The sequence below is a fragment of the Leptosomus discolor genome, chromosome 1 (assembly GCF_034619465.1).
Source record: "Leptosomus discolor isolate bLepDis1 chromosome 1, bLepDis1.hap2, whole genome shotgun sequence".
Lineage (NCBI taxonomy): Eukaryota > Metazoa > Chordata > Aves > Leptosomiformes > Leptosomidae > Leptosomus > Leptosomus discolor.
In genome coordinates this window covers 91,786,034-91,811,855 of record NC_141391.1, presented here as the reverse complement: position 1 = coordinate 91,811,855, position 25,822 = coordinate 91,786,034, and the positions used below count along the sequence as shown (strand labels likewise).

General features: G+C 41.9%; 1 protein-coding gene across 6 annotated transcripts in view; it reads left to right on the top strand.

The window, feature by feature from the left end:
* DMD (dystrophin) overlaps window positions 1–25,822 on the top strand; it is a 1,194,940-nt gene that overhangs the window by 1,107,217 nt on the left and 61,901 nt on the right. For 4 of the 6 annotated variants that reach the window (XM_086469458.1, XM_086469399.1, XM_086469594.1 and 1 more), the window contains 2 exons: window positions 10,563–10,624; window positions 23,186–23,260. In XM_086469458.1, coding sequence (XP_086325584.1) covers window positions 10,563–10,624; window positions 23,186–23,260 — 137 coding nt within the window. Of the gene's footprint in view, window positions 1–3,754; window positions 3,775–10,562; window positions 10,625–23,185; window positions 23,261–25,822 lie in introns of those variants that run through there. The other 2 variants (XM_086469740.1, XM_086469666.1) reach the window with 1 other exon arrangement.

Genomic DNA, 25,822 nt, shown 5'->3' with positions numbered 1-25,822 from the left:
TATGCTATTTCCCCGACTCTCCCATGGTGCGAATAACTGATTATAAGTATACAGAGCTATGAAAGTTTTCCTAGGTCTTTAATTTACAGTGCAATGTTGGGGAAAATGAATGAAGAATTCAAAACCATTTTCTCCCTTGCATTTACAGTATTTTAATGTGCTTCCAGTGGTAATGTGCAAACAGCCAAAAAATAAAACCCAAACCAACAGCATCCAAAACAGTATTCTTTTCTTGGCTTTTCTAAGAGAGCTATCAACAAAAACTGAAAAAATTCCTGGAGGTGTCAGCCCTTGGAGCATATTTAAGACAGACGATCCAGGAAAGTGTCATCGTGCCATCCCAAGTGATTCTTTGTATTTATTTATACCAAGGAAAAGAAAATAGACTCAAACAGCATAACGGATTAGCCAGCCCAACACAGGGCACCACAATGTCTTCTTATATGCAAGGCAAGGGCTTGCTAATCCACTACCCAGATAACTGAGAAATAATAAAGCCGCACTTACAAGGAGGACTACACGCTTCACACAACTATGGAAGAAAGACTTAGTTGATAGGAAAACGTTGTAAATTCACTTTCAATGACAGTAAAACTGAAGAATTGTCTCTTTAGTTTTCTAACTCATAAAGTGCTAAACTTTCAAGCAAACTTTTGCATTTAATGTCTGCCCTACTAAGCAGTTTCATGCAAGCGCCATTTCTGCGTTTGGGTTTCCGTATCTGTCTGTAACACAGAATAGTGATGCTAATCTCCTCCAGAAAAGTTACGAAGATTCATACTTGAACATTATTGTTTAGGAATCACTTATTTTATGTTCATATTCTTAGTTCTAATGAGTGTATGACTGTTGCTCTTTCCCTGTAGAAAAGGAACAACATTCTGAGAAGAACATATTAAAATTGAAAAATCAGGTTTCTCAAATCCATAGATTTCCAGTAACCATTTGGACAGCAAACAATGCAGACTGCATGCAAATCCACTTCATTTTTTTTTTTTCTCCCCTGGAAGAGTTTTGGGGTAATAAGAGAGTAATCTAGTTATTATTACTCATTTATTGGGGGGCTGTGATTTCCCCTTAAGCACCTAGTGGTGTTAAATTTTGAAGAGACATTTACTTTGGTTAGCTATCATGCAGGACAAACTTACAGTACAAAAAGAAATAAAGGCTGTTCTTCTGATTAGGGTCTCTGTGTAGGTGCACAAATTGACTGAATAGTCCTTGGATAAGAAAAGCACCACAGGGAATTAAAATTCTTCTTACTCTGTAATCCTGTTTTATTTTCTTCAGGAAGAAGACTGGGTGTTTTTTTTAATCAAATAAATGGCTTAAAATTAAGAATGGCATAAAGACTGGCTTCAGTTACAAATGTCAAAGACAGTAACCATTTACACTGCAAACAAAATATATTTTTGTAATAAATTAGAAGTAGTTTTAAAGTAATTTGGAATAAAAGTGGTATTACTTCTTCATTATACAGCGAAAATATAATTTTGAGGTCAATCAAAACAGCTAAAAGCTTTTGTGAATTTGGAGACAACAATCAGGACTACATTAGATAGATTTTTTTATAAAATCAAATTACAAAGTCAATAGGCCTTAATCCCTTAATCCTTCAGCACTCATGTATTCCCCTGGATGTTCTTGAGTGGGTAATAGTTTGATTTGAGAGATCAAAGGGTTAATTTGCTTTTCAATTGAGGAATGACTCAGAGTTCCCCTTTATTGTTTTTAAATAATAAAAAAAAAGTGGTGTGTGGGTGTAAGGTAGGGAAAAAAAGCCAAGAAAATGGATTCACTAATTGGGGTTTTCACCTGCTGTGAGTCTAATTGAATACAATGCTTTATTTGTAACTCAAGGAGAAAGAAGATTATGCAAAGTATGAGAAATTCAGACTGTTTTTTAAATTCTTATTACTTGGCACTATTGTATGGGAAAGATCAACGTGGTAACAACAGCATCAAGCCTCTGTTAAGGCAGACCAGGAAACTCCAGAAAGAGTAAAAATTGAAGGAATGTGTATTGGGATATCAGTACTAGATACTTGAAGGAAAGCAAGCCACTTTTGCTATGAAACCACAGCTTCCAGCGACCCCGGGTCCCTTTGTATGAAATGGGCAGCTGCTGTCTTCTTGTAGTAGACCTTGAGGTTCCTCCCAAGTAGTACACTAAACACCCTATTTCAAAGACTTAGAGAGAGATGTCTCACTTCTTAAAACTTAGATAAAGATGGGCAAAGATGAGGTTGTTGATGTAACATAGTTAACAGCCCTCAGCCAGTTCATTCACCTCAAAACTAAGATATCTGGTGTAGCAATTGATCTAATACCAGGTCCACTGAATTGAATGGAAAATTCTCACAGTCTAATGAGTTTTAACATAGTGATTTATGTTTACACAAAAATTAATCCTCTTTTTCTTTCCATGTTGGGGTAGTGTTGTCGATGCAAGGCGACAGAAAACTGTGAATTATGCCTTTTAAAACAAATTAAATTGTCTGGAAACTATGAGAATTTAACACTTAATTCCATAAAGGTGTTTATTTGCATTTAGGGGTGTGAGGGGTTGAACTTTGAGCATCTTACACTCGTAATGCTTCTAGAAAAAAACACGTGGGCTTTTCTTGAACTGCTTATTGAGCTTTTCCTAAAATCAGATAACTCAGGTACCTGGAGTCTTAAGGGGAGCCCTAAATATCCTGGTTCTCGAGATAAACCCCACCAAGTGCAGTGCTTACCAGTATCTATGTAATGGTAAAGCAACCTAGGGGTGGAGAAACTATGGGTGGGATGAATTTTCTGTGCTTCTAGGCCTGCATCTTCCCCATGTAAAAATAGGGAGGGTTTTTGTGCATTTGAAAGGCACACTTTTTGGATGGCTTTACCAAGAAAGTGCAGTCTGTAAGGCTTGAAAAACTACTTAGTTGCGTGAAGGACTGAGTTCTCTGCACAGCGTTACTTTAATGAATGAAGGACGTGTTCATAAAACTTGCAGGAGAGGAGACTGGCTGCGCCGATTGGCAATGCTTGTGGCACTAAAAGGAGACGGTTAGCTTTTGTTTGTGTGCTGAATATTAAGGAGGAATTAATACAAAGAAACATTGCGACAGTCACTCGGCGTGAGCAGAACTATTTCTTCTGCTCTGACGGCTCCCGGCGAGAAGCTCGTCCTTCCCAGTGGGGCCAAGGCAAGCCCTGGGAAATGAAATTACCCGATTTCACTCACAAATAAACCACTCGGCGTTTTAAGCGCCGAAATTAACAGCTGCCAGGCGAAGCCCTACGTTAAGGCCCATAGCAAATCCATCCCAGCTTCGCTGCATATTTTAGTTCAGTTTTCTTCCCAAGTCCGCCGAAAGCGCACCGACCTGCCGGCCTCCCCGGCGGGCCCGGGGGAGCGCAAAGAACATCCCCCTCCCCGAAAAAAAAAAAAAAAAAAAAAAAAAAGGGAAACCCCGAGGTCTTCCTCAAGCGCTGCCGTAAGGGATGCGACACCCCGGGTGAAGGCAGGGAAAGGGGCGAGACGCCCCCACACGCCCCGCCGCCGAGCTGATGATAGAGGCGGGGGGCGCTCGGGGCGCTCCCCGCCGAGCCGGTACCGCCGCCGGGAGGGGCGGGGCGGGGCGGGGCGGGGAAGCACCGCCCCCTCCCTCCCTCCCTCCCGCCCGGCGGGGCGGCCGCAGTGGCGCTCGGCGGCGGGGCTGGGCGGCCGCGTTGTTTCTGCCTTTCGCGGCGCCGCCGAGCAGTCGCCGCCATGAGGGAGCAGCTGAAGGGGTGAGGGGGATGCGGGGGGCGGCAGGTGCCGGCGGGGGGGTGGCTTGGGGGGCGCTGGGGTATTTCAGCTCGGTGCCGGTGGCGCTCCCGCGCTCCGTGAGGGTAGAGAGCAGCGTGGCTGACCCTCGTCTTCGTGGACCGTAAAGGGGAAGCGGCCGTACCGTGCGTTTCTGACACTGAGAAGCTCAACTTGCTGCCCGGCTTCCTTTGGGAAGTTGGAAACGGCGTCTGGCTCGGCGCCTTCCCCCTCACGGGGCCGCGGTGCGGCGCTGGATGTGGCCGGCCGGGGCGCGCAGGGCGTGGAGGTCGCACTCCCGCGGGGGGTCGGTGTACCTGGGGGGGCGGGGAGGGCCACTCTTGTACCTGTGCGGGGGGGCGGGGGGGGGGGGGGGCACGGGGACACCCTTGTACCTGTGCGGGGGACGGACCCCGAGGGCGGGCCGGGCAGTCGCGGCTGTGCCGGAGGCGGGGGTGGGGTGGGGGGTGGTAGGGGGTCTCCCGGCTTTCTTCCGCGGGTTGTAAGGGGCAGCGCAGCGCTGTGAGGCGCGACCCGTGTAGCGCATGGCGTGTTCTGTGACTTGGTTCAGGCGTGAACTTTTAAGAGAATTCCTGAAAACAAACGTGCTCGGAGGTGTATTACCTTTCCCGGTAATTTCATGCTTAGAAGTAGTCTTTCAAGTTAATAGGCAGAAGGAGCTGGGAGGGGTTCCCCTCTGGGCTGTTGCATTACAAGCGCTGTATTTCTTGTTGTTACACGGTGCGTTATATTGTCTCTTAATAGCGATTGTAAAACACCTTGCAGCCTGGGACACCAGCAGTGTCCCCAGTCGTCGTCTTAAGGCGAAGTTGGGCTGAGAAGTGGGTTTTGCAGGCGTACGTGCGCGGAGCTGAGGAAGCAAGGAACGTGGTTGTATGGAGGGTCTTTGACCTTTTAGCACCAAGGAATTGTTTGGGGCCGTCGCTGCCTGAGCCTGGATTCGAGAAGACCCTGCAGTGAAATTGCTTTGGCAGAAGTGGAGAGGATAGGCTTTGAAAAGCAAATAGATCAGTGGAGAGTAACAGCTGGGGGGGCGGCTCACCAAGCCTTCTCCGCTGAGCGGGAGTCTTTGCCCGTGACAGAGTGCACAAAATAAATGTTTAACATCAAGGGGAGGAAAAAAAAAAAAAGAGTTATTATTCAGTACTTGGCAGTTGATATTTGCCCTTCTCCCGCTATTCATTTCCAGTAACGGCAAGAAACTTTAATATGTATCGGTGCCTGCCTTCAGCAGGCTGATAATTCTCGCAAAAGCCAATAAACCACGCTGAAGTCAAATTCCTGCTGAAAAGACACTGATCCTTGGCTTCAACAGAAATAATCTCTGCACAGATCAGTAGTCTCTAGATTTACAGATGAAAACAGTAGTCCTTTGTAAAGCACAAAGGAGTGCCACCTTTTTACGTTGCTAACACTTTCCATAGCAGTAACTTGTTTTATCTAAGGAATTAATGAAACACTGTAAAAAGACAAATGTTAAGTCTTCCTTGCAATCACTGTAATCTACTGTTGAAAACGTTTTTCCTTTGAATGAGCAGTAGTGTCTGTTCATACAAACAATTTCAGTTGCATTTTGGTTAGTTCAGTAAAATTCAAACAACCCTATCATGCTTATTTTGGCTTTTTGACAACAGTCATAAGGTGGTTGGAATAACGTTTTATTCATCTTAAAGCCAAAAGGTGAGAGGTATTGTAAATTCTGTGGTTCGAAAATAGATCAGTTCAGTGCTTTATAAAATACTACTTGAATTTTGGCTTTTTTGTGAGTGTATGTAACTATTTATTTATTACTTCCTGATAGAATTTCTTATTCTATGTACATCTAGTTCATGTCGCATTTTCTAATGAAGGGGAGGGGAGAAGCACAGCAGAACTGGCTGTGGTGTCACCAATGAAGATGGATGCAAGAGTTTAAAAAAGACTCTGCAGTTGGAACCTAAAATTGTAAACTCTGGAGTTGAGCAGTGAATAAACATGAGACTGAGACATATATTTTAAAACAAAAAAAAAAAAGGAGAAGGAATGCAATCAAAAACAGTTTAAAGGTGTCTGAATGTTTCAGTGTGGCTTATGCAGGAATGTTGGGGGGGGAGTTTGTGCAGGAATTTGAGGGGGGGGAGCATTGCTCTGCACTCCTCCTGCTGCTGGTGTTGCTCAGAAATAATATAAAAGGAAGGAAGACAAAATAACTGTATTTTGTCCAATCTGATCAAGTTATAACAAGGGAACTGTAATTCAGCTAGTATGTCTGTTAGGATATCATCTCTTGATTTCAGGTTTTCAATCCTATGTGTTATTGGCTCTGCCGACAGTGATGAGAGACAAATCTCTCTGCAGTTGGCAGAACAGAGGAGTTCACACAGGCGTAGTGTGACAGAATTCTCCACATAAAAATTATCCTTGCTAATATAATATAATCATCCTTTAATGAAGTGGTCCTGTGGTTCCCAAAGGACGTATTAAGTGAAGACTATGCTTTCATCCCACTGAATTATCAGTGTATTTAGCCTGCCAGTCACACCAGCGCCTAGGTGTCATCATTATCCATTGCCGCTCTTCTCCTTTTCGGGCCTGCTTTTAATTTCCTTTCCACCTTTGCAGCTTAATTCAGGTGAGAAAGAGGAAAGTACACCATGTGAGCCCACTTACATTTTTCTTTGTTGCAGAATCTCCATGATTTAAAAACTAGTGATTAATTTAGTTGACCTAAATGTAGAGCCAAATTGAAAATGTATTCTCTGAGCACGTGCAATATTGCAAAACTACTGGCTACGTTCATTGATGCCTTTTTATGTTGGTTCATTGGAAAAGCATCTTGAGTACTTATTTCTGCCCATATTCTTACCCTGCTTTAGCTGCTGCTAGTCAAGAGGACTTGTGCTACACTTTTCATGTCTGTCTGACTTGCAAGCTGTGAAGGGCCTTGTTCACGGGAGTTTGAAACTCTGGCAAACACTTTGCTGCAGATCTATTAAGGATGCTACAGCATTCCCAAGTGTGGTTGAGGCTGCCCGAAACTGCTGAGCTGGCATTTCACTTCAGACGGTGCTCACAGTAAGGGCATACACACAAATCCTCCCCCACCGGTCCGACCCCAAAGCTCGCAATTAAATGGCCTTTGAAAATGGCAAAGAGGCTTATGAAGAACAGCCTCGATGGAATCTAACCTTTCCTGGAGCTGCCCTTGTGTGCAGAATTGTTGATAACTTTCTGAGCTGAAAACGTTCAGTTGAGAGGCAAACGCCTTTTAGCTGGAGCGAAATAGCTGCAGCCTCCTTGTGTTCTGCATGTCAAGTACCAGCGAAATCTGCCCTGGCTCGGTGCGGGCACTCAACCTCCGCAGCAATCACAGCGACCAAGGTTCAGTTCCCCTTAAAACCCTTGCTCCTTCTTGCAAGAGAGCAGAGGTGCACCGACAGCTCACCAGTCCCTTCCTGGGTCTGGTACAGGGTACGAGGTTGAGTGATCACTGCTGAATTGCTGAGGATGGCCATACCAGCCGGCTGCGGGGCACTCTGCCCCACGGGTAGTTACAGCTGGGAAGGTGGCAGGGGCAAGAGTTAGGGTGTCTACTGATTCTACTCCTAAAGACAGGAGTATTTCCTCTAAGTTGCAACTCAGTTTATAAATAAAGCAAAGGGGGGCCAAAGAGGGGAAGTGCACCTGCCCTGCAAATTCAGTCTTTGTCACTTGCAGATGAAGCAAATAAAATCATTCCTTACAAAATGTACATCTCCAAGGGAATTAATCTCATACCATGAAACAAAAGAACATTGAGTAGTGGTTTGGGGTTACTGGTATTAGAAATATCTGAAAACAGTTGGAGTCCAATGTTTCTTTGGCAATGGAAATTTTATTTACAAGATCCTAGGAAAAGCAATTATGTATTTTCAAGATTAGTAAATGCCATAGGTTTAAACCATACACTAAAATCACTGATATATGATTAGGCCTTAGTGTAAAAAATTAAAATAAAAAAAATCAATAAATTACTCCTCCGTGTAATGTTGATTAGTGATTAATCATAATAGTTTTCTACATCTAAGATGATCCTTTTGTTCTTCTGTCCAACACAGGCATGGGATTCCATAATCCTGTCTAGATACACCTTTGCCAGATATCTGATGGCTTTTAAATACTATATTGGGGATTCCATGCCTTTGAAGGCTACCGTCTTAACAGCTATGGAGTCTGAAGTGGTCTACTTTATTCATAGAGCAATCTGGGGCTGCCAAGCTAATTTCGTAGAGGAAGTCAGGCAGATTATTTTCAGAGGTTTCTTGTAACTGTGCGTAGGTTCTTTTCTCATTTTTACTACATCATTTGGCATACAAACCATGGTACAGCTGCTATTCAAATATCACCCTACCTCTGGGGCTACCTGCCCGTGGGGAAGCAAGCCAGGGCGGCCAGGCTAGTGCCTGGGGAACTAGTGATCTGGGACCAACATTGGCTGCAAACAAACTACGGCCCCAGGTCTGTGGGTTTGAATGTTTATTTGGGTCTGCAGTGCGTTCACCTGAATCATGGCATCTCTGGCTACAGGGTTCTTCTGCAATGAGTATGCTCCCTTCCTCTTTTCCTTTGGGTTGCTGTTGAGTAAGCAGAGGCTTTAGGTAGGCAGGTTTTTAGGGACTCAATATAAACGAAACCGTTTCTGGTTTTCTTCAAAAATGCACTTTATACCTGGGTATGGTAAGAGCTGCTGGTGCTACATTCTCTCTGCAGAACCTGCTGGTACCAAGCGTGATAGGAAATGCGGGAGCTCAGGTGCAGGTGTTTCAGATCTGTGGGTTTTCACTTGAAGCTACCCAGTTTCTGCATTTGAAAAAAAAAACAAAACAAAAAACAAACAAACAAACAAACATGAGGCTTAGATTTCTGAATGTGATTGCAGCCACCTCCCTTTGCAGGACTCATTTTTTACCAGAGCAAAGAACAAGACTGCTTTTGCTCTTCTAGTGTCCTCCTCCCTCTTTCACTGCCTTCAGCCACCGCAGGAATTAGGAAGGGGAGGGGATGCTAAGGCTGATGAGACAGGGCTTGTTTAAAAGTCTGTTCTCAAATAGGGCAGTGCTATGGCAGCGTTTTTTCCTTATGATTAGTGCTTGTGATCCCTTTCATTCTTTCTTGCAGTTACAGAGCAAAATCTGGAAATATTATCTATAGTAAGCTACTGAATATGTAGAGGTTACTGGGCCAGGAAAATATTCACATGGATCAAATAAATAGCCTGTCTTTTAGGACCAAAATTAAATCATACTAATAAAACATGTAACGATTTTCTTTTTTCCTTCAGTAGGGGTGGTGTTGAAGTGATTCATTGAAAATTTTACCCCTCTTAGCCTGTAAAGGTGTACTTGGGAATATCACTGCCTTAAAAAGAACGCAAGGACTATTTGTTCTCTAAAACAACCTCATTGTATCAGTCTTCCAGTGCACAGTTGGTGTGTTCAGCCCTCTGGCTAGGTTGTGGTTTAGTCTCTTGGAGCTGGAAGGTGTGTGCTCCAGGAGCGCCACGGCGCTGTGGATCAGGTCCTGCTCTCCTGCATATTTTCTCCCAAATGATGTATGCGTGTTGGAACGAGGATGTCGGCTTTTTTAAGTACAGAAGTTGCAAATGTGATTGCTAGTGACTGTGCTACATACGCTTCCCAGAATTTTTTTTTTTATGAATACTCATGGTTGTCTTTTAGTGTAGCTGAATTCCATATGAACAGGACTGCATTGGCTACAGAATAGATGAGGAGAATTTTCTTTCACGTTTTCTGTGTTTACGGAAACATGATCATGTTAGCTATGTTGCCATTAAAAAAAAAAAAGTCATAAAAAGCATAACCTTAGGAGACATGAGTTGCTACTACACCCGCTAACACTTTATTTTGTTGGCTTTCTCACACTGCATGTCTTTTGGCAATGTGTTGCGAAGCTGAAGACTTCTAGCCTCAATGCAGAGACTGTCCAATTTACATTCTAGTCAAACTGCAGCGTTTCATAACCCCGCTTTAGCTTTTCCCTGGCTTCCCAACAACTGATGGCATGCCTGACACTGCACAGGGACCTCCAGGGCAAGGGAAAGGTCCTGGGAGCCACGGGAAGCAAGAGGAGCAGCGGTAGCCTTTGCTGAAAGGCACCATCAATATGGGGTGTGCAATGGGTTGGCTTGAAAAGCAGTGTAAGCTGGTGGTGGGTCAGTGGGCTGTTGCATGGGGATTTTAGTGCAGATGTTTGGTCTGAAAGGAAGAATTGCAGCCGCTGCATTGGGAAGCTCTTACCTACCAGGTGGGAAAGTGCAGAAAGAGCATGTAGGGGAAAGCAGGTCAAAAATACCACGGATCGCAGTATCTGGTCAGAGTTTCCTTAAATGCTTGAAGAGCTAAGCCGTTTTAAATGTCTCTCCTCTAGTTTTAGAGGAGCTGGAGAATGATCTGTACAAAACAACGCGTTTTTAAGAATTGATTAGTGTGCTTACACATTCCTCAGAACATTATGGCATATCTGAATACTTGCTGTCTTTTTAATATTAGTCCTGCTTTTAATTTTCTTTCTTGAGCCCATGCCTAAATAAAGTGCTTTGAGTTTACGCCTCACGTTGACAGAAGATGTGCCTACTGCTGCCGAGTGCCCTGGCCGGAGCATCTCAGGCTGCGGGCGCTGGTCTGGCACTGTGCTCTGATGTGCAACCTGGATCACTCACTGTATGATGGAGAGAGAAATTTTACTTTATTAACTTTCATGTTTTGTATTGTAGCCATGAGACGCAAACGACCTGCTGGGATCATCCCAAGATGACTGAGCTTTACCAGTCTTTAGGTAAGACACCTCTACAAGTTGTTTGTTTTTTTTCCCCAATCAAATGAATTTTTAAGGCAAAGATTTCCAGAAGTAGTAAAAACCACAATTAAGTGAAAGCAAGAGGCAGTGCTTTTATTGAGGTTAAAATTTTCTGCAAGAGAAATACGTAAGACATAATAACACATTTCAAACATGCAGTGGAAAAAGTAATATTTCAGTTAGCGTGTTTGGAATGTGCGATGGGTTTACAAAGTAATTTGGGTGCATTGTTGCAAACTCTTACTGAAGGACTGGGACAGAAATTAAAAGAAAAAAAAAATCCTGACTCTTTTCACTGTCTAATCTACTTTACAAAAGGCAGATGAAAAAAAATCAAGCCAAGCTGCTGTTAATGTTGACTTTTGGATGGTAGGAAGCCAATTGAAGCAATTTGCCAAACTGCGTTACCACTGCTTTATTTTTAAAGCACTTTCAATACTTGGAAGGCATGGCAGCTGTCATGATGTCATTTTGAATACCCAAATTGCATGCTTATTATGACTTCAGATGTGCCTCTCTGGTGGAGGGGGTTTTTTTATTTTTTTAGCAGCTTTGGATTTTATTAACAGAAGCACATCTACAGGATGAAATAGGTCGATCCATGCTCTAGTATAGGCTGCTTGGCAGACCATTTGATAGCTAACTCTTTGCTTTTAATGGTTCTGTTAATAAATAATAGAGAGTATAATAAAAATTAAGCTATTTCTCTAAAAGAAATATCAGTGAATATGATGCATTCATAAAGGAGGTTACATCTGTACAGCACACGTACATAAACCAGCTTTAAATGAGCCAGCCTGAGCACTAGGGCAGTCAATTCTAGCATCCAGTGCAGGCTTATTTACCATGGTGAAAAATAGCTTAAATTATCTCCTGCTAAACTCTAGTTTAGCTGCTGAAAACAGTCTAATTATGCCAGCATAATCTATTTCAAGCTAACTCAGGTATCTGACTGGTATGGTGCTCTGCAGTTAAAGGCATACCAAAAATATTTTGGAAAAAGTAATATGATAAAGTGGAATGAAGCAATGTGAAGGTATTTTTTAGCTTACAGTATTAGCACTGTGGCAGCATTTTGTTTAAAAAATAACCAGAATACAGCTCTGTGTGTCAGAAATGGATATAAGATGCATAAGTTCAGGGTAACTAAATGAAAAAGCAGACAAGTATTGACTTGCCATTTAATTATAACGTATTGCCATGTTTGTCTCCTTTATATTTCTACCCTTAAAATAAGTGGTTTAAAAGATTCAGAACAAATAGTAATTGCACATGGAGACATCCCTTTAGTACAGCTAGATCTTCAAACAGTTGCCTGTTAATTGAAATGCACTCTGACTCCGCGGCCTTCTTTGATCCAGAGGTTGCATGGTATTTCTGATACTGTTGTTGGTCAGACCTAAAGTCCTGTTGCAACTGCTTTTCTCCTGGTATTTCCCCGTTTCAGCTAGGCTAGTCTTGACTATCAAGAAGTGAAGAGATAGCTGTATAAGTGTCTGGATGGGTTCACGTCAACAGTTCAAAAGAGGCGTGGCTGCTGAAGTCAGTTTGCATTTACTTTGACTGAATTTTATCACTATGAGTATTGCCCAAATGTCAAGAGTTTGATATCCTCCTTATTTCTCATTACATAAAGAAGGAACATGTTTAAGCAGATTTTGTTTCTTTTTGTTATAAAATCCTGCCATTTTCCTTTTCAGGAGCAAGGAATGTCCAAAAGGGCAGTCCTTTTTCTGGCTAGTTTTATTTCTTTTGGGGCTGAGACTGAATGCTCATGAGTTATGGAAGTGATGGTGATTTTAGCAAAGGATGCATAATATGTATTTTTATTAGGAAACTTATGTGTTTCATGTATGTGTACAAAACAGATTAGTCAAGGTGATTCTTTGTGCATTGCCACATGGGGTGAAGCTTTGATAAAAGTACTACTGAATAACCTACCAATTTATTTTATTTTATTTTTGAACTGGGTGTATTCATCATTGCCTCAGTCTCATACAAATTGCATAATACAAGCATAACCCGTTTAGTCTTGAACAGAACCCTTGATGTATTTTCAGTGCTTCGCTTTGCCTCAGGTCAAAACGGTAATAATGGGATGTTTGAAGTCTTTTCAGACTGTTCAGTAATATTTTATCTGAGAAGATGATATTAAAGTAGATTTTGTATTGCATACTCATTAGATCCTATTATTTTTCTCACATTAGGATCCAAATTTTGTTTCTCATTCATATGAAGAAGCTAGTAAAGAGCTTACTATGTATATGTGTTAAAAATCTAGTAGAAAACATGAATTCTGTAATTCAGGTAAATGCAAAGAAGTGAGACCAAGTACATCAATGCTGTCAAGAGTTTTCATTTCCATTTTCCAACTCCTACAATTAGCCTGTAGGGAATAACTGAGCTATGTGATGTAGCTCTCTATACATCCCGGGTACTGACTGATGTGTTGCCTTTCCGTAAATTTACCACACTTTAATTGGTGCCAGTGTATCATAATTTGCTAGGGGATCTTTATGTCTAATTTAAATTTATACAAATTACTGAAAGCTTTTTTTTTTTTTTAAGTGAGGAAGATGCAATCTGGCATAAGGTAATGTTCCTTACCTGCTTATGTCTTTAGACACAAGAGAAACTGCTGTAAAAAAAAAAAAAAAAAAAAAGAAAAAAACATTAGTTCTGTTCTTCACATGTCCAATTTTCACACCTACAAATTGCTGCATTACTTTTTTCTAAAATAGATTAATTCCAAGTTCGAAACTTACTGGCCTCAGCTTTCTGTCTTTAGAGGGTTGGATATTTATAAAAATGAAGGTAAATTACTTGGGAGAATTATTTGTTACTAACAAAATGCAGAAACATGCTGCATACACTTTTGTACCTGATCAGATTATTGGTCCAGGAAGTCATGTATGTGTCTTTGATAGGGACTGCAGCAGAGAAAGCAGAAACAACCCACAGGAAGAAATTCTAAAATAATATGCCCATGAAGGAAATAGTCTCAAATACCCTTTGAGCTCACTTGCTGAAACATTGCTGTTTATAAAGATACTAGTACTAACTGTAAAATTTGAAAATTTATTATGTGTATCAAAAATGTCTAACTAGTTGTTCTTTTAACAGAAGCTTTTCCTTTTAAGATATTAAAATGCTTGTTGTTGACTGCTCTTCTTTACTATTTAAACAATATAGTGTTTTATCAGTTTCAGTGAAGCACCTATTGCTGACTGAAGCTGGGCAGTTTTCACTCTTCATATGAAGTTATGGCTACTTAAAGTTACATAATAAGTTATCAATATTAAATGACTTGTTTCATGGTCAAGTCAAAGTGGCAACAGGTAGTTGCAACAATGATCTTAGCTATATCATTTAATGTGTCTAGTAGATGTTGGCATAGATTAATTAAGAAGAATTTATGTACATTAAGAACATAGAGGGGGAAAAAAAGCTGAAAATCAGTGGGGTGCGAGCTTCAAAGGTTCAGAGGCTGACAGACATCTATCAGTTTGTATCTACACTGTTATGAACCACTCCTGTTTTCTTCTAACTTCCCTCTGAAAGTCTTCAAAGTACCAAGAACCGCTCCAGCTGCTTTTCTTTCCAAGAGCAGTTACCCTCCAGCAGATCTGCTTTTTTTACGCTGTTTTTTTATAGCCCCTTTACAAATTTTCTCATCCTTCTTGGTGGCTCCAGGGCATCACTGAAATGAAAATTTGCGTTATTTCATAGAATCATAGAATGGTTTGGGTTGGAAGGGACCTCAAAGCTCGTCTAGTTCCATCGCCCCTGCCATGGAAGGGACAGCCCCCATGAGACCAGGTTGCTTGAGGTTCTATCGAGCTTGGCCTTGAACATTTCCAGGGATGGAGCATCCACAACTTCCTTAGGCAACCTGTTCCAGTGCCTCACCACCCTCAGCGTGAAGAGCTTCTTCCTTGTAAGGATCTAGTCTAAACCTACCCTCTCCCAGCTTCCAACCATTAGCCCTTGTCCTGTCACTTCAGGTCCTTGTAAAAAGTCCCTCCCCAGCCTTCTTGTAGGCCTCCTTCAGGTACTGGGAGGTTGCTATAAGGTTTCCCTGGAGCCTTCTCTTTCCCAGGCTGAACAAGGCGCTCTCAGCCTATCCTCATAGGAAAGGTGTTCCAACCCTCTGACCATCTTGGTAGCCCTCCTCTGGACTTGCTCCAACAGCTCCATGTCTGTCTTGTGCTGGGGTCTCGCGAGGGCAGAGTAGAGGGACAGAATCACCTCTCTCGGCCTGCTGGCCACACATCTTTTAATGCCGCCTAGAATACAGTTGGCTTTTTGGGCTGCAAGCGCACACTGTTGGCTCATGTTCATCTTGCCATCCACCAGCATGCCCAAGACCTTCTCGCCGGGGCTGCTCTCAATCCACTCGTTGCTCAGGCTGTATCTTTTGGGATTGCCTTGACCCAGGTGCAGGGCCTTACACTTGGCATTGTCGAACTTCATGAGATTGGCCTGAGCCCACCTCTCAAGCCTGTCCCTCTGGATGGCATTCCTTCCCTGCAGCGTGTCGACCTCACTGCATAACTTGGTGTTGTCAGCAAACTTGCTGAGGGTGCACTCAATGCCACTGTCCGTGTCGCCAACAAAAATGTTAAACAGCACCGGTCCCAGTACTGATCCCTGAGGAACACCACTTGTCACTAGTCTCCACTCAGATATCAAGCCATTGATCGCAACTCTTTGAGTGTATTTCATTGTCCTGGAAAGTTCACGGACCTTCGGGTGAGGGAGAGACGGGAAGAGCAGGAATCAAAGTAGTCTGGGATTGCTTATTTTTTTTCAGATTATCTTCTGAGAGTGAACATTCAATGGCAGGCAGCTTAGCTCAGAATGATACTATTTTGCCTTTAAGATGAAAGTGACCAGGAGACCTTGGTCTGTTGTGCTGTTAGTGTCACCCTCCTCCAGCCTTTCTATGTAATGTTGGAAGAAGTCTCTTCAAGGTGCATCAGTGTCACTGTGAACCGTAATTGCAGTAGCAGGGTGCAGTCAGAAATGTTGCCATGTGCATCTGTTTAATCTCTCCTAATTCACCAAGGCAAGAACAAGGGTGAAAAGCACTCTCACCCTTGCAGACTGCAGTGCATTGGTGACAGCTTTCCATTTAATTTGGAGGGATGGAGGGCAGTTCTCTGTGGAGCACATGGAAGAAATGTCAGAGTTGCTTAACACGAGGTGGGAGAACGCTGGAAGGTACCTCTGAGCCGCCACCGGGCTTTTGGCAGCAGCTGCTGTGTTGATCTTGTGGCTGGTTGCTCTTGTGCAGCAATGTGAGCTGCCAGGTCCGAATGATCAAGGTGGATAAATTATCCTTTTTGGTTTGTGTATTTTTATTTGTCCCTGTGAAATGCTGCCTGAAGAGGCTAAACTGCCCCTCTCTGCTATAATAGTTTTTATTACAAACTACTTAACCATGTATTTAATATGAGGTTTTATTCATATTCAACTAATTGTTTTCCATGTTTGTTACTAGTAAGATGTGTGCCTATTGCACACATCAGTCGTTTGATTTCTGCTGAAACCTGGTGAGACAATACATATGGTCGGTCTTTAAAGCTTGCTTATTCATTGGTGTTCTTTTCAAGCTAACTACAATCTGAATAATAAAACTTCTCATTTCAGAAAATAGGGTTGGTTGGGTTCTGTCAACCTTGGATAGTAGTCAGACCTGGAGTAGGTCACCTTTCGAACAGTGTGTGATTGCATGCTGTGTAGGCATACACCTAATGGACAATAAACCTAACAGTGGCAGAGAAGTGGAAGTTAGGTGGTCAAAGTTAACCTTGCATCCCTTGAAAATGAAACCATAGGCATATTAGCAGCGAAGGAGGGTGATGTTACAGAGCGTGCAGTGTAATGTTCTGTTATGGAACAGGTGAGCAGGATGGGATCATTTTGCTTAAGAGTACTGCACTCTTGGTTTGCAAACGGACACCTTTCATTAATATTTTTGAAGTTGTTTGTTTGCTATTTGTTTATTTTAGGATTTTCCATTATAACTACTACTCATCTAGCATACATGAAGGGTTTCTGATCTTTCTGACTGCCAACTCTGCTTGCATCCCTACCCCCTAATGGCGTGTAGCCCAAGTGTACATCATATCCTTTCTTACAGTTTTTGGTTTGCAGGCTGAAGGAAAGCCATTACATGCTAAAACTAAATTGCCAAAGTCAGCCAACTGTCATGTCACCATGCTGTGGTGTTCATCCACTTGGTCTAGACGCAATCAGTAGCATTTTGGTGCCCTGGGTACCTCCCACTTACTGATTTGCAGAGACACTATTAGCTTTTCTACGCAGTGGGACAGGTCTAGTACAGCGTGCCGTATTGTTTCATGGAGAGTGGTTAAGCTGTATGTCTGTATGCATAATAACACTGTTTACTGTTATTTATTCTCAAAGTAATGTAGATGATAGCATTAATTATTGTTATAATAAAAGAGTCAATGGCTGAGACTCAACTGATGTTAAGCAGTGTTACTTGATTAATTTCTTTCCTTTGTGCATTTCTCTCATTTGCATTTTTAAATTACAGGTCCTAAAGAGGCGATATATGTCACTGTAGGGCATCACTAAAAGATTCATATCCAGTTTTGGGCAGCAGCAGAAACCCAGCATTCTTATCAGCTGGTCAGGGAAGTGAAGCTCTATTGAATCAATGTGAGATGAAGTTTCTTGAAAAGTCAGTGCCATTAATGTCTGATGAAACATGAAAGCTTAGTGGCTGGTAGTGGATTTATGTTCTATTCAGGACTGTACAGTAAACAGTTTTTAACTTCCTCTAGGTAGGCTTTGTCAGAGACAACAGTGACACGTAATTCCCGAATTAGTTTGTCCACTGCAGGCAGTGTTTTTATGAACAGCTATATGATTGTGTCACAAGCTATGGTTGAGTAAGACTTTCAGGTTTTGAGGTATATCACTGTAGGTTCACATTTTTTTTCCTTGCAAATAAGTGAGAGTAAAAAAAAAAACCAAACCTCAAAACTCTGTAAATCTTATCAAATGAAGATGACATCTAATTTTTTTCAAAGAATTTAGTTGTTAACTTGCCAAATCATACTCTTGAGATAGTTATCTCCTGAAGCATGTAGGCTGCTCTTTTCAGTTTGATGGTGTCCATAAAATAAAGTGAAGTGGCTGTGTTTTGTCCTCATTAGTTAAAAAGCAGTTATAATAATATTCACAATAATATAGACAAGTAACCCTCTTTAAAGTAAAAACCAAGGTGGTTTCTAGATACAAGGGACTTCCTGAGATGCCTTCAAATTACATTGTGTGTGAGAGAGACAAGTTACATGAACAGCCTTTCACGGGAAGTAGTCTGGCCCACCCCAGAGCTTTTAAACACTTGTTGAGATTAGCACATTATCAAATGAAACATCCCAGTCGTTCAGCACTCTGCCGGCTGGAGCAGCTGTAGCGGGCTTAGTCTAAGAGCCGCCACGGAAAGCAGTTCAGTTAATAACACCTTACTTAATACCTGTTGTTTGGGTTATAGATGCAACTACTTAAGAATAAAACCAGATATTCCTTCATGACGGATGCTAAACCTCTTGTTAAATATGTTCTTTTTAAAAACTTAAAGTTCTTTAATTTTTTTTCTTGCTTTTAGTTGCTTACCAACTTACTTGTGCAGTAAGACTCAAGAATAATAGGATCTGTTTTTCCTCTTAAAATAATATTCATATCCCAGTGTAAAATCTGGAATTTAGCATGGGAGGATTTAAAAAAATAAAAATCTATGACATCTTAATTGTTGATACTGTGTCAGTAGTCAGTGGGATATTCCATTCCAGCAGGTGGTTTGAATTTTTTATGGAAATCACTGACTACTTCTCAACTAAGTGGTGGTTTTTTACCTGATTATCCACTGGCAAAAGGATTGGCTGTGGTAATCGCAGCTGTTTCTGCAATACTGTAGAAATTAAACATTGGAAAATGTGTTGATGAGGCTCTTAGCTTTTTTGAGGAAGAACATAGCCCTTATGGTTTGGGTTTTCTCTCAACATGCAGAATTACGCAGAAAAGGTTAGGATTTAATTAACTGATCCACCTTCCATAATATTTCTGATTTGAGTTATTCCTATCAGCAGTCTGAAGTCCTCTTCATTAAAGCTGCATGTGTATTAAGAGCACTAGTTCTTTTTCAATGTTACTCGTATTAGTATGAATGAACCTAAGAGTATGAACATGAGTATGTTGTAGGCACATGATGGACATGGAGGAAATCACTTTCCTGGATAACCTTCCAGCTGCTGCGTAGTTGCCATGAAACAAAGGGAGGTGCTTGTCATGTCTATAACGAAAAGAGGAAAGCAATGAAAGGAGATTTCCTAATTTCTGAGAGTCACTAATGCTTTAACACTTTGAATTCCTTTCACCACGACAATGGGAGGGCTGCAGCAGAAGCTTAGGAAGATCATGGAGAGACCTTACTGCTGTGTTGGTGGGAATTGTTCGTTGCTGCGAAGGCATCAGCTGTAAGCACCTGCCCCCTCTTATGGGTCTTCTGTAACGCAATCTTAAATCTTCTCCCCTAAAAGATTTATATTCCCTTGAACAGAGAGGTTGTTCATGGCTGAGTGATGGGAGAACCATGATTTCTCTTTGCTCTGGGATATAAATATAAGCATCACCAAATACTCCTATGCAGTCCTTTCCTTGGGCTGTTACTTTCCTGGGGGCACGTGACCTCTTCCACAACATCATTGTTTCAGACCACAAACAGATTATGTTCTTGAGTGTTTACATTTTTTGTTCAAAGCTTGAAAGTTACCTTCTGAGCACTGAGGACTGGGAGTATCATTAAACAACCTGCGAAAGTTTCACATACTCCAGGGGCTTTTCAGCTCTCCGAGTGCCTCATTTGGATGACGAGATGGTGCGTGCTTTCTAGAAGTGGGAGGAAAGGGCTGGAGGAAAGCTTGCATGATGTACTTAGCTCTCTGACGTGCTCAGAGATGATAAAAGCTTTGGAGTGGGCTGTTTGGGAGTGGAGAAAGCAACACATTTTTTTCCCTCAGGACCTGGGAAGGGGTAAAAAAAACAACCAACCAAACAAACCACAGGGAAGGAGGAACTACTGGTGTTTCCGTAGGCCCTCAGAAGGTTGCTGCTGCATGAGCCTCCTTCGCCCGTTCCCGACAGTAGCAGCTGGCTTGTGGCCAGGCAGCGCCTTATGCTGCCTCACTCGAAGTCTCCTCCCTTACTGTTGGTGATGACGTTACCTCCAGTGCTCCTGAGCCCAGTGGCTTAGTCTTGTTCCCTGACAGTCTTATGTTCTATGGTTCATTTAAATGGGGTCATGGACCAGCAAGGGAATATTTTGAACCCAATTAGGAGGCCTGGGCTCCCCTTCTTGCTCCACAGAGCAGTGCATTTGTTCCAGCAGTAGCTCTGGGGGAGGAAAGACACTGCTGGCAGTTTCGTGGGAGTAGGGAGGGGAAAAGCTAGATCATTAAGATCCAGTGACCTTACATGACTGTCACCACCTGGTAAGAGAGCTGTCCATCAGGAGCATGGAGGTGGTGGCATAGCGAAGACAGGAGGTGAGCACTTGACAGTAACTGGGCATGGGCTAATACTGATAATAGCAGCGAAGGTGGGAGTGGAGGCATGCGATGGCTACGCTTGGCCTCAGCACGTAGAGCCAGAAGATGACATTGCTGGTACTTACCCCAAACGTGAGATGAAGGCTCCGAAACTAGCTCCTGACATTGCTTGTGGATCATTTACAGCAGATGCTTCTTGGCAGAAGTGTCATTAAGGCTAATAATAAATTCAGTGTGTATTGCATATACAGGAAAATAGATGTAAACTACAGCACTTTCTGGATTAAGTGTCTTCATGGATTGTACTTTCTGCCCTGATCAGGGCCTGAAATATGCATATATATTTACTAGTATTTCTTAAAATGTAAATAGTAAGTAGAGAAGCTTTTTTTCAGAATACTCAGGGAAGATTTAGGGAAGGTTTCTTCATTTTGTCAAATGCTAGCTGTAATCTAGTATATATTCTTTTCCAGAATACAAGTGCAGATTTATAACAGGGGTACAAACTGTAATTGAAATCACAGTATGTTTGCGAGAGACCGCTTTATTAATTTCCCTTCAAGACAAATTAAGTTGTTTTATTTAAATTGATCGCTGTATTCCACACCACATTAAGGCTTCTGGACCTGACAGGGTGATGGTGAGAGAGGGAGCTGGCAGAAACAATACACAGGAGAACTGCCTATTAAAAAGGTGTATGGAACTTTGCAAAGAAAAAGAAATAATATACAAAATTGAAACTTTCCCATCTGTCATAAGATGTGTTTTAGCAATGTTCTGCAGCTTTTATTAAGGTACACAAAACTACTGAATTATGAAACCTCAAATTACTCATTCAGAACAGCTTAATTAAAATTAATGTAACCGAGACTATATTCCCTCTGCTACCTATACCTGTACAGCATTGTAAATGACATTGGGATAGTTATACCCAAGCTACCACATTGCAAACAGCTTTGTAGCTTCTCAGTGTATATGCCAGCAAGGAATTGTTTCGTATTTGCCCTGTTTTTCATCATATCCTTTCTCTAAGAGTCTGACAGGCTGAGAGGCAGCTTATTGGGCTAAATGGACCTTTATTCTGAGCCTGTATTTTTTAGTGTTCTTTTTGTATTTACATAGTTGTTTACATTTTCCAAACACTTCCCCATCATTAACTCCTTAGGCCCCACAGGTTTCATCAGTAAATTAAATTCATTCAGCAGTGTTGCCAGGAGGTGAAACTGGCTGGCACAAACAGTCCGTTTCTGTGCTAGAAAGCCCTTAAATTACAAGATGCCAACTGATCTGTTGGGAACAGTCCCTAGACTGCTTAAAAGCCCAGGAATTAGTTGGGTTAGATGACTGCATGCCAGCGGCAGTCTGTTTTTTCAGCAGTGGAGGTGACTGTGCTCTAGCACATAAGAGCGTCCCCCACCACTCTGCAGTTCCCAATGCAGCCACCCCGTAGCATTCCTGGGAGGTGTGGCAATGCCACTTGTAAAACAGCTTTGGTTCATGGACTTGCCCCCAAAACAGCAACCTATGGATTACCCAGGTTCTTTGGCGAAGGTACCAGCTTGAAGCTGCACACAGTTACCTTCAGTAAGCTTTGGTATCTGTTGATGTACTCACATAAACAAAAGCCCTTTGCCAGATCTGTGCGCTCACTTCTGCATCTTGAGTTTGATTCTGAATAATGCACAGAGTGGTGTATCTGCAGTGTAGTCTCGGTATGCCAAATCTAGTTGTAAAGTATGAGTTAGCTGATGTGCTGGTACTGATGTTGGGCATTCAGCCACAGTAGTTTCAGCCTCACTTTCAGTGCATTTTATCTTCATTCTTTTTGTAAGTGGGGTTTGCCCAAGGCCACCCTCAGCAAAGCTAGGGACGACATTAGAATAAGCACATCTTCCTCAGTCTGGTTTCACAGAAGAGAAAGATGCAAATGCAGTTTCCTGGCCAGATTTGGTCCAAGACAGCCCCTCCTTTCTTTCAGTTTTGTCTAGTGTTCACGTCTTAGGCTACAGACCAGTTGCTGTGCCTTGCTGTGGAGAGCACCACAGTTCGGTGCTGAATAATATTCAGGTAGCTGGTACCAAGCCTCCTGGGCGCTGAGAGGCTTCTCTGTTCTGGTTTGGTGTGTAGCCCATCTTTTCCCTGCAGTGTTCTGGAAGGATTTGCAAGCCATGGTTAAACTATTCAGTGGGGCCTTGTGCTGATGTCCTCATTTTGTTAACCACATGAGAAGGAAGGCTCTAGCAAAAATCGCAGCACACCGTGTGTTCCTAGCTGGGTGCTATTCCCCGATGTGCTGCCACAGCCCACCGTCTCCCCGCCATTTTGGGGGTGGGAGCCTGGGAACAAACCTGGCTGGGTGAGCTGGCTTCTCTCCAGGAAGGTTCTGCATATCAGATCCCATGGCTGGGATCTGCTTAGGTGGAAAGCACAAAAATGTCATTGGTTTTTTTTAAAGGTTTTTTTTTTTTTTGTGGGTTTTGTTTTTTGTGGGTGGGTTTTTTTGTTTTTTTTTTTAGTAGTAGCTGAGAGTTGCCTACTTTTTCCTGGGCAGAGATCTTCTCTTAGGGCTGCCTGCACGCAGCCTGGCTGGTGCATCGAGCAGACGAGGAGGAGTTTCAGGTTCTTATCTCTCTCCTCGCAGTGCCTGCGGAGTGAAAGGCTGCGGTATTTTCAGGCAACACTGCTGCAGTCACTGATGTTGTCCTTTCAAGTGCTCTTAAGTTCAGTGCCTTTGTACGAAAGGAAGTAACACTTTAGGACTCAGTATTTGTTTCGGATGATTGATTGTTAAGGTTTGAGGGCTTTTGCTCAGTGAAGTAGAGTTTCTAATGTACTTTTTTTTCCCCTCTGTTCTTTTAACGAGTATAATCTTCTAGTTCAACTTAACGTTGTTGTGAGTCTGTGTATTTCTAAGGTTTAAGGCTGATCTTTTATTTTAATGTTTCCTCCCCTACAGCTGACCTGAACAACGTCAGGTTCTCTGCGTACAGGACTGCCATGAAACTCCGCAGGCTGCAGAAAGCTCTCTGCTGTAAGTATGTGCCTGTGCCTCACCCTCTGCGGGAAGACTTTATGACCAATGCACAACTTTATTCGCAACTTCCAGAAGCAGAAAAACACCCCCGTACCTACCCCCAGCTCTACCTGGTGCATCGAAACCTCTCACCTGAAGGGTCTTCTGCTGCCAGCGGTTTGCACATTCCTTATGCAACTGAAGTGCTGGGTGGTCTGCAGATCTGTCCCTTGTGAACAGCGGATAGGAAACAAATCTGACATCCCCTATGTGTTTCGTATACTTACGCTCTTCAGCTGGGTGTTTTCACTGTGCTCATTACTGGAGCCATGTCCTGTGTCACCCACAACTTTACAGCTCAAGACCAAAGGGATGGGTTTGTGGTGTATTGGTGACGTGAGAGTTTGGGTGAAATAATCGCTCCAGAGCTGGAATTGCTAATGGTTTGTTAGTTGAATCTTCAGCCCTGAGGGGCTGTTGCTGATGTTTAAACATCATCACAATAAACATTTAGCTTCATTTTTCCCCAGCTTTTTGTTGTGTTCAGGAGTCTCTCTTCAGCCCTACTTTAGTGATGTGCGTGTTCTAACATTTTCATTCTCTCAGCTGGTGTATGGTATTCTACCTGTCACTGGAGTTAGGTTTCCTCTTCAGCTTATTGTAACCTGATAGCTGAATAATTTGCTCAGTTTTCTTGGTAGGCCAGTCAGTTGCCAAAGCAAGCAGTTTATTAGGTGATACAGTTTGGAGGGTTATTAAAATATTCTGACATTCACTATTTAGCATTTAATTACAGGGTTAAATTTCTGACACAGTTGCAAATGTCTCAACTGTTGATTTATCTCAAGTTTGGATTTGTGCTCACATGCTTTCTGGAACTGTGTCAAACTTTGGTATTTTTGAGCATGTTTACTTTTAGGCTTATAAGCATGGCTAGTTTCCACTAGGGAACAAACTTAATTTCTGAATTTATAAAAAAATAGAAAAGAATTTTTTTTTAAAAAAAGGGGAAAATAAACAATAAGTGAAAAGTCTTATAACATGATGAAATATTTCAGCATGAATGCAGTGACAAAGAATGAATTATGATGATCAGAAATACAAAGATCTTTCTGTGGCATAGCACTCGTGCCACACTCATTGTGGAAAGGTGGTTAAAGAAACTGGAGTGATATGCAGTGAAATGTATTTGTAATCAGTGCAGCACTGAAGCAAGGAACTAAAATTTTTGGAATTACAGGTTTCTTTAGCTGGCAGTACACAAGTGTAACTTGTAACAAGTTTTTATGTCTGAAAGTGCAAGACTTTGCATCTTGTTTTATCTGTGTTACCTGATTCTTACCACTGAGTAATTCTAGGCTCATCTTGGACTTTATAGTGTGGAATTGTAATTATGCACTGAAGTTAGTTCATCTCTCGAGGTTACACTTAGGTAGGTTTTCTGAGAATGGATGTTTTCAGAGCCATGCAGTGGTGCTTACACTGATTACTTTAGCACATTCTTCATACTTGTATCTAAGGAGAAGTATTTAAGGAATTTGGTTAGCAGTCTTTGTTCTTACAAATATTTTTGCTTGGAGACACTATCATTGTATTTGTGTATTCTGTGATTTCAGTGTCACTTGTGAACTCAGTTTAATTAGATTCTTTTAAAAAAGCCCAACTCATTACAAAATTCATTTACTGCAGTTTGGCACTGGTAGAAATAGAGCACAGTGCTGGGTTTTGGGTCTCCTATGCATAGCAAAAAATCCCCAACTTCCACTTGCAGTAGGTGCTGCTTTCAGCTCTTACTTTTTATTTCAGTATTAAAATTGCAGGAGTTGAAATATATAAGTATATTCTTTTCTGCAAACTTCACAAAAGCAGAGCAGTTCTGTCTGCTGAGGAGCACTCTGAAGATGTGTGCACAATAGAAGGCCTGCAGAAGGTACAGCCTATTTCTCAGTGACAAGAATAGAAACACTTTAAAGAATGAACTATACCTAGACTTCAGTTCTTTTCAGTTTGTGAATCAGCCCAATGAACATTAAGACACTAGGATATTAAACCTAAAGAAGAATAGGGGAAAATGATAATCCTTAACAAATAAATGCTTGTGTCTCATCCTAGCCTTCAAACTTACTGTGGGCATGCCAGGTGTAACTATTGCACTGTGTTGGGTTTGGTTTTTTTTTTAAAGGTATAGTTTCATTTGATAATCACATCAAAGCATGTTGACTTTCTTGTTTTGCTGCTTTTAAAAGATCTGATCTTCAAGTGCAAACCACATCTGAACATTGTGATGTCAGTAAAATGAGATGTATTCACAAACTTTTCTTAGAGATGCAGCAAAAGAAAGTTCTCGAGAAATTGTGTTAGGGTGTTTTTTTCCTTTAATTTTATGCAGGCTAGATTAAATTTTTTTTTTTTTTTTTTGATGTATCAGACAACAGCAGCAGGTTACAGAGTAGATGATCTTGCATTCTGGGAACACCATTAATACTTTTTTATCACCAGCCATATGTTGAGTTTTCCCTAAATCCAGTACGTGACCTCTGCAGCATACTTTCTCCTGCCTGTTAATTGTCACTTCTGTCC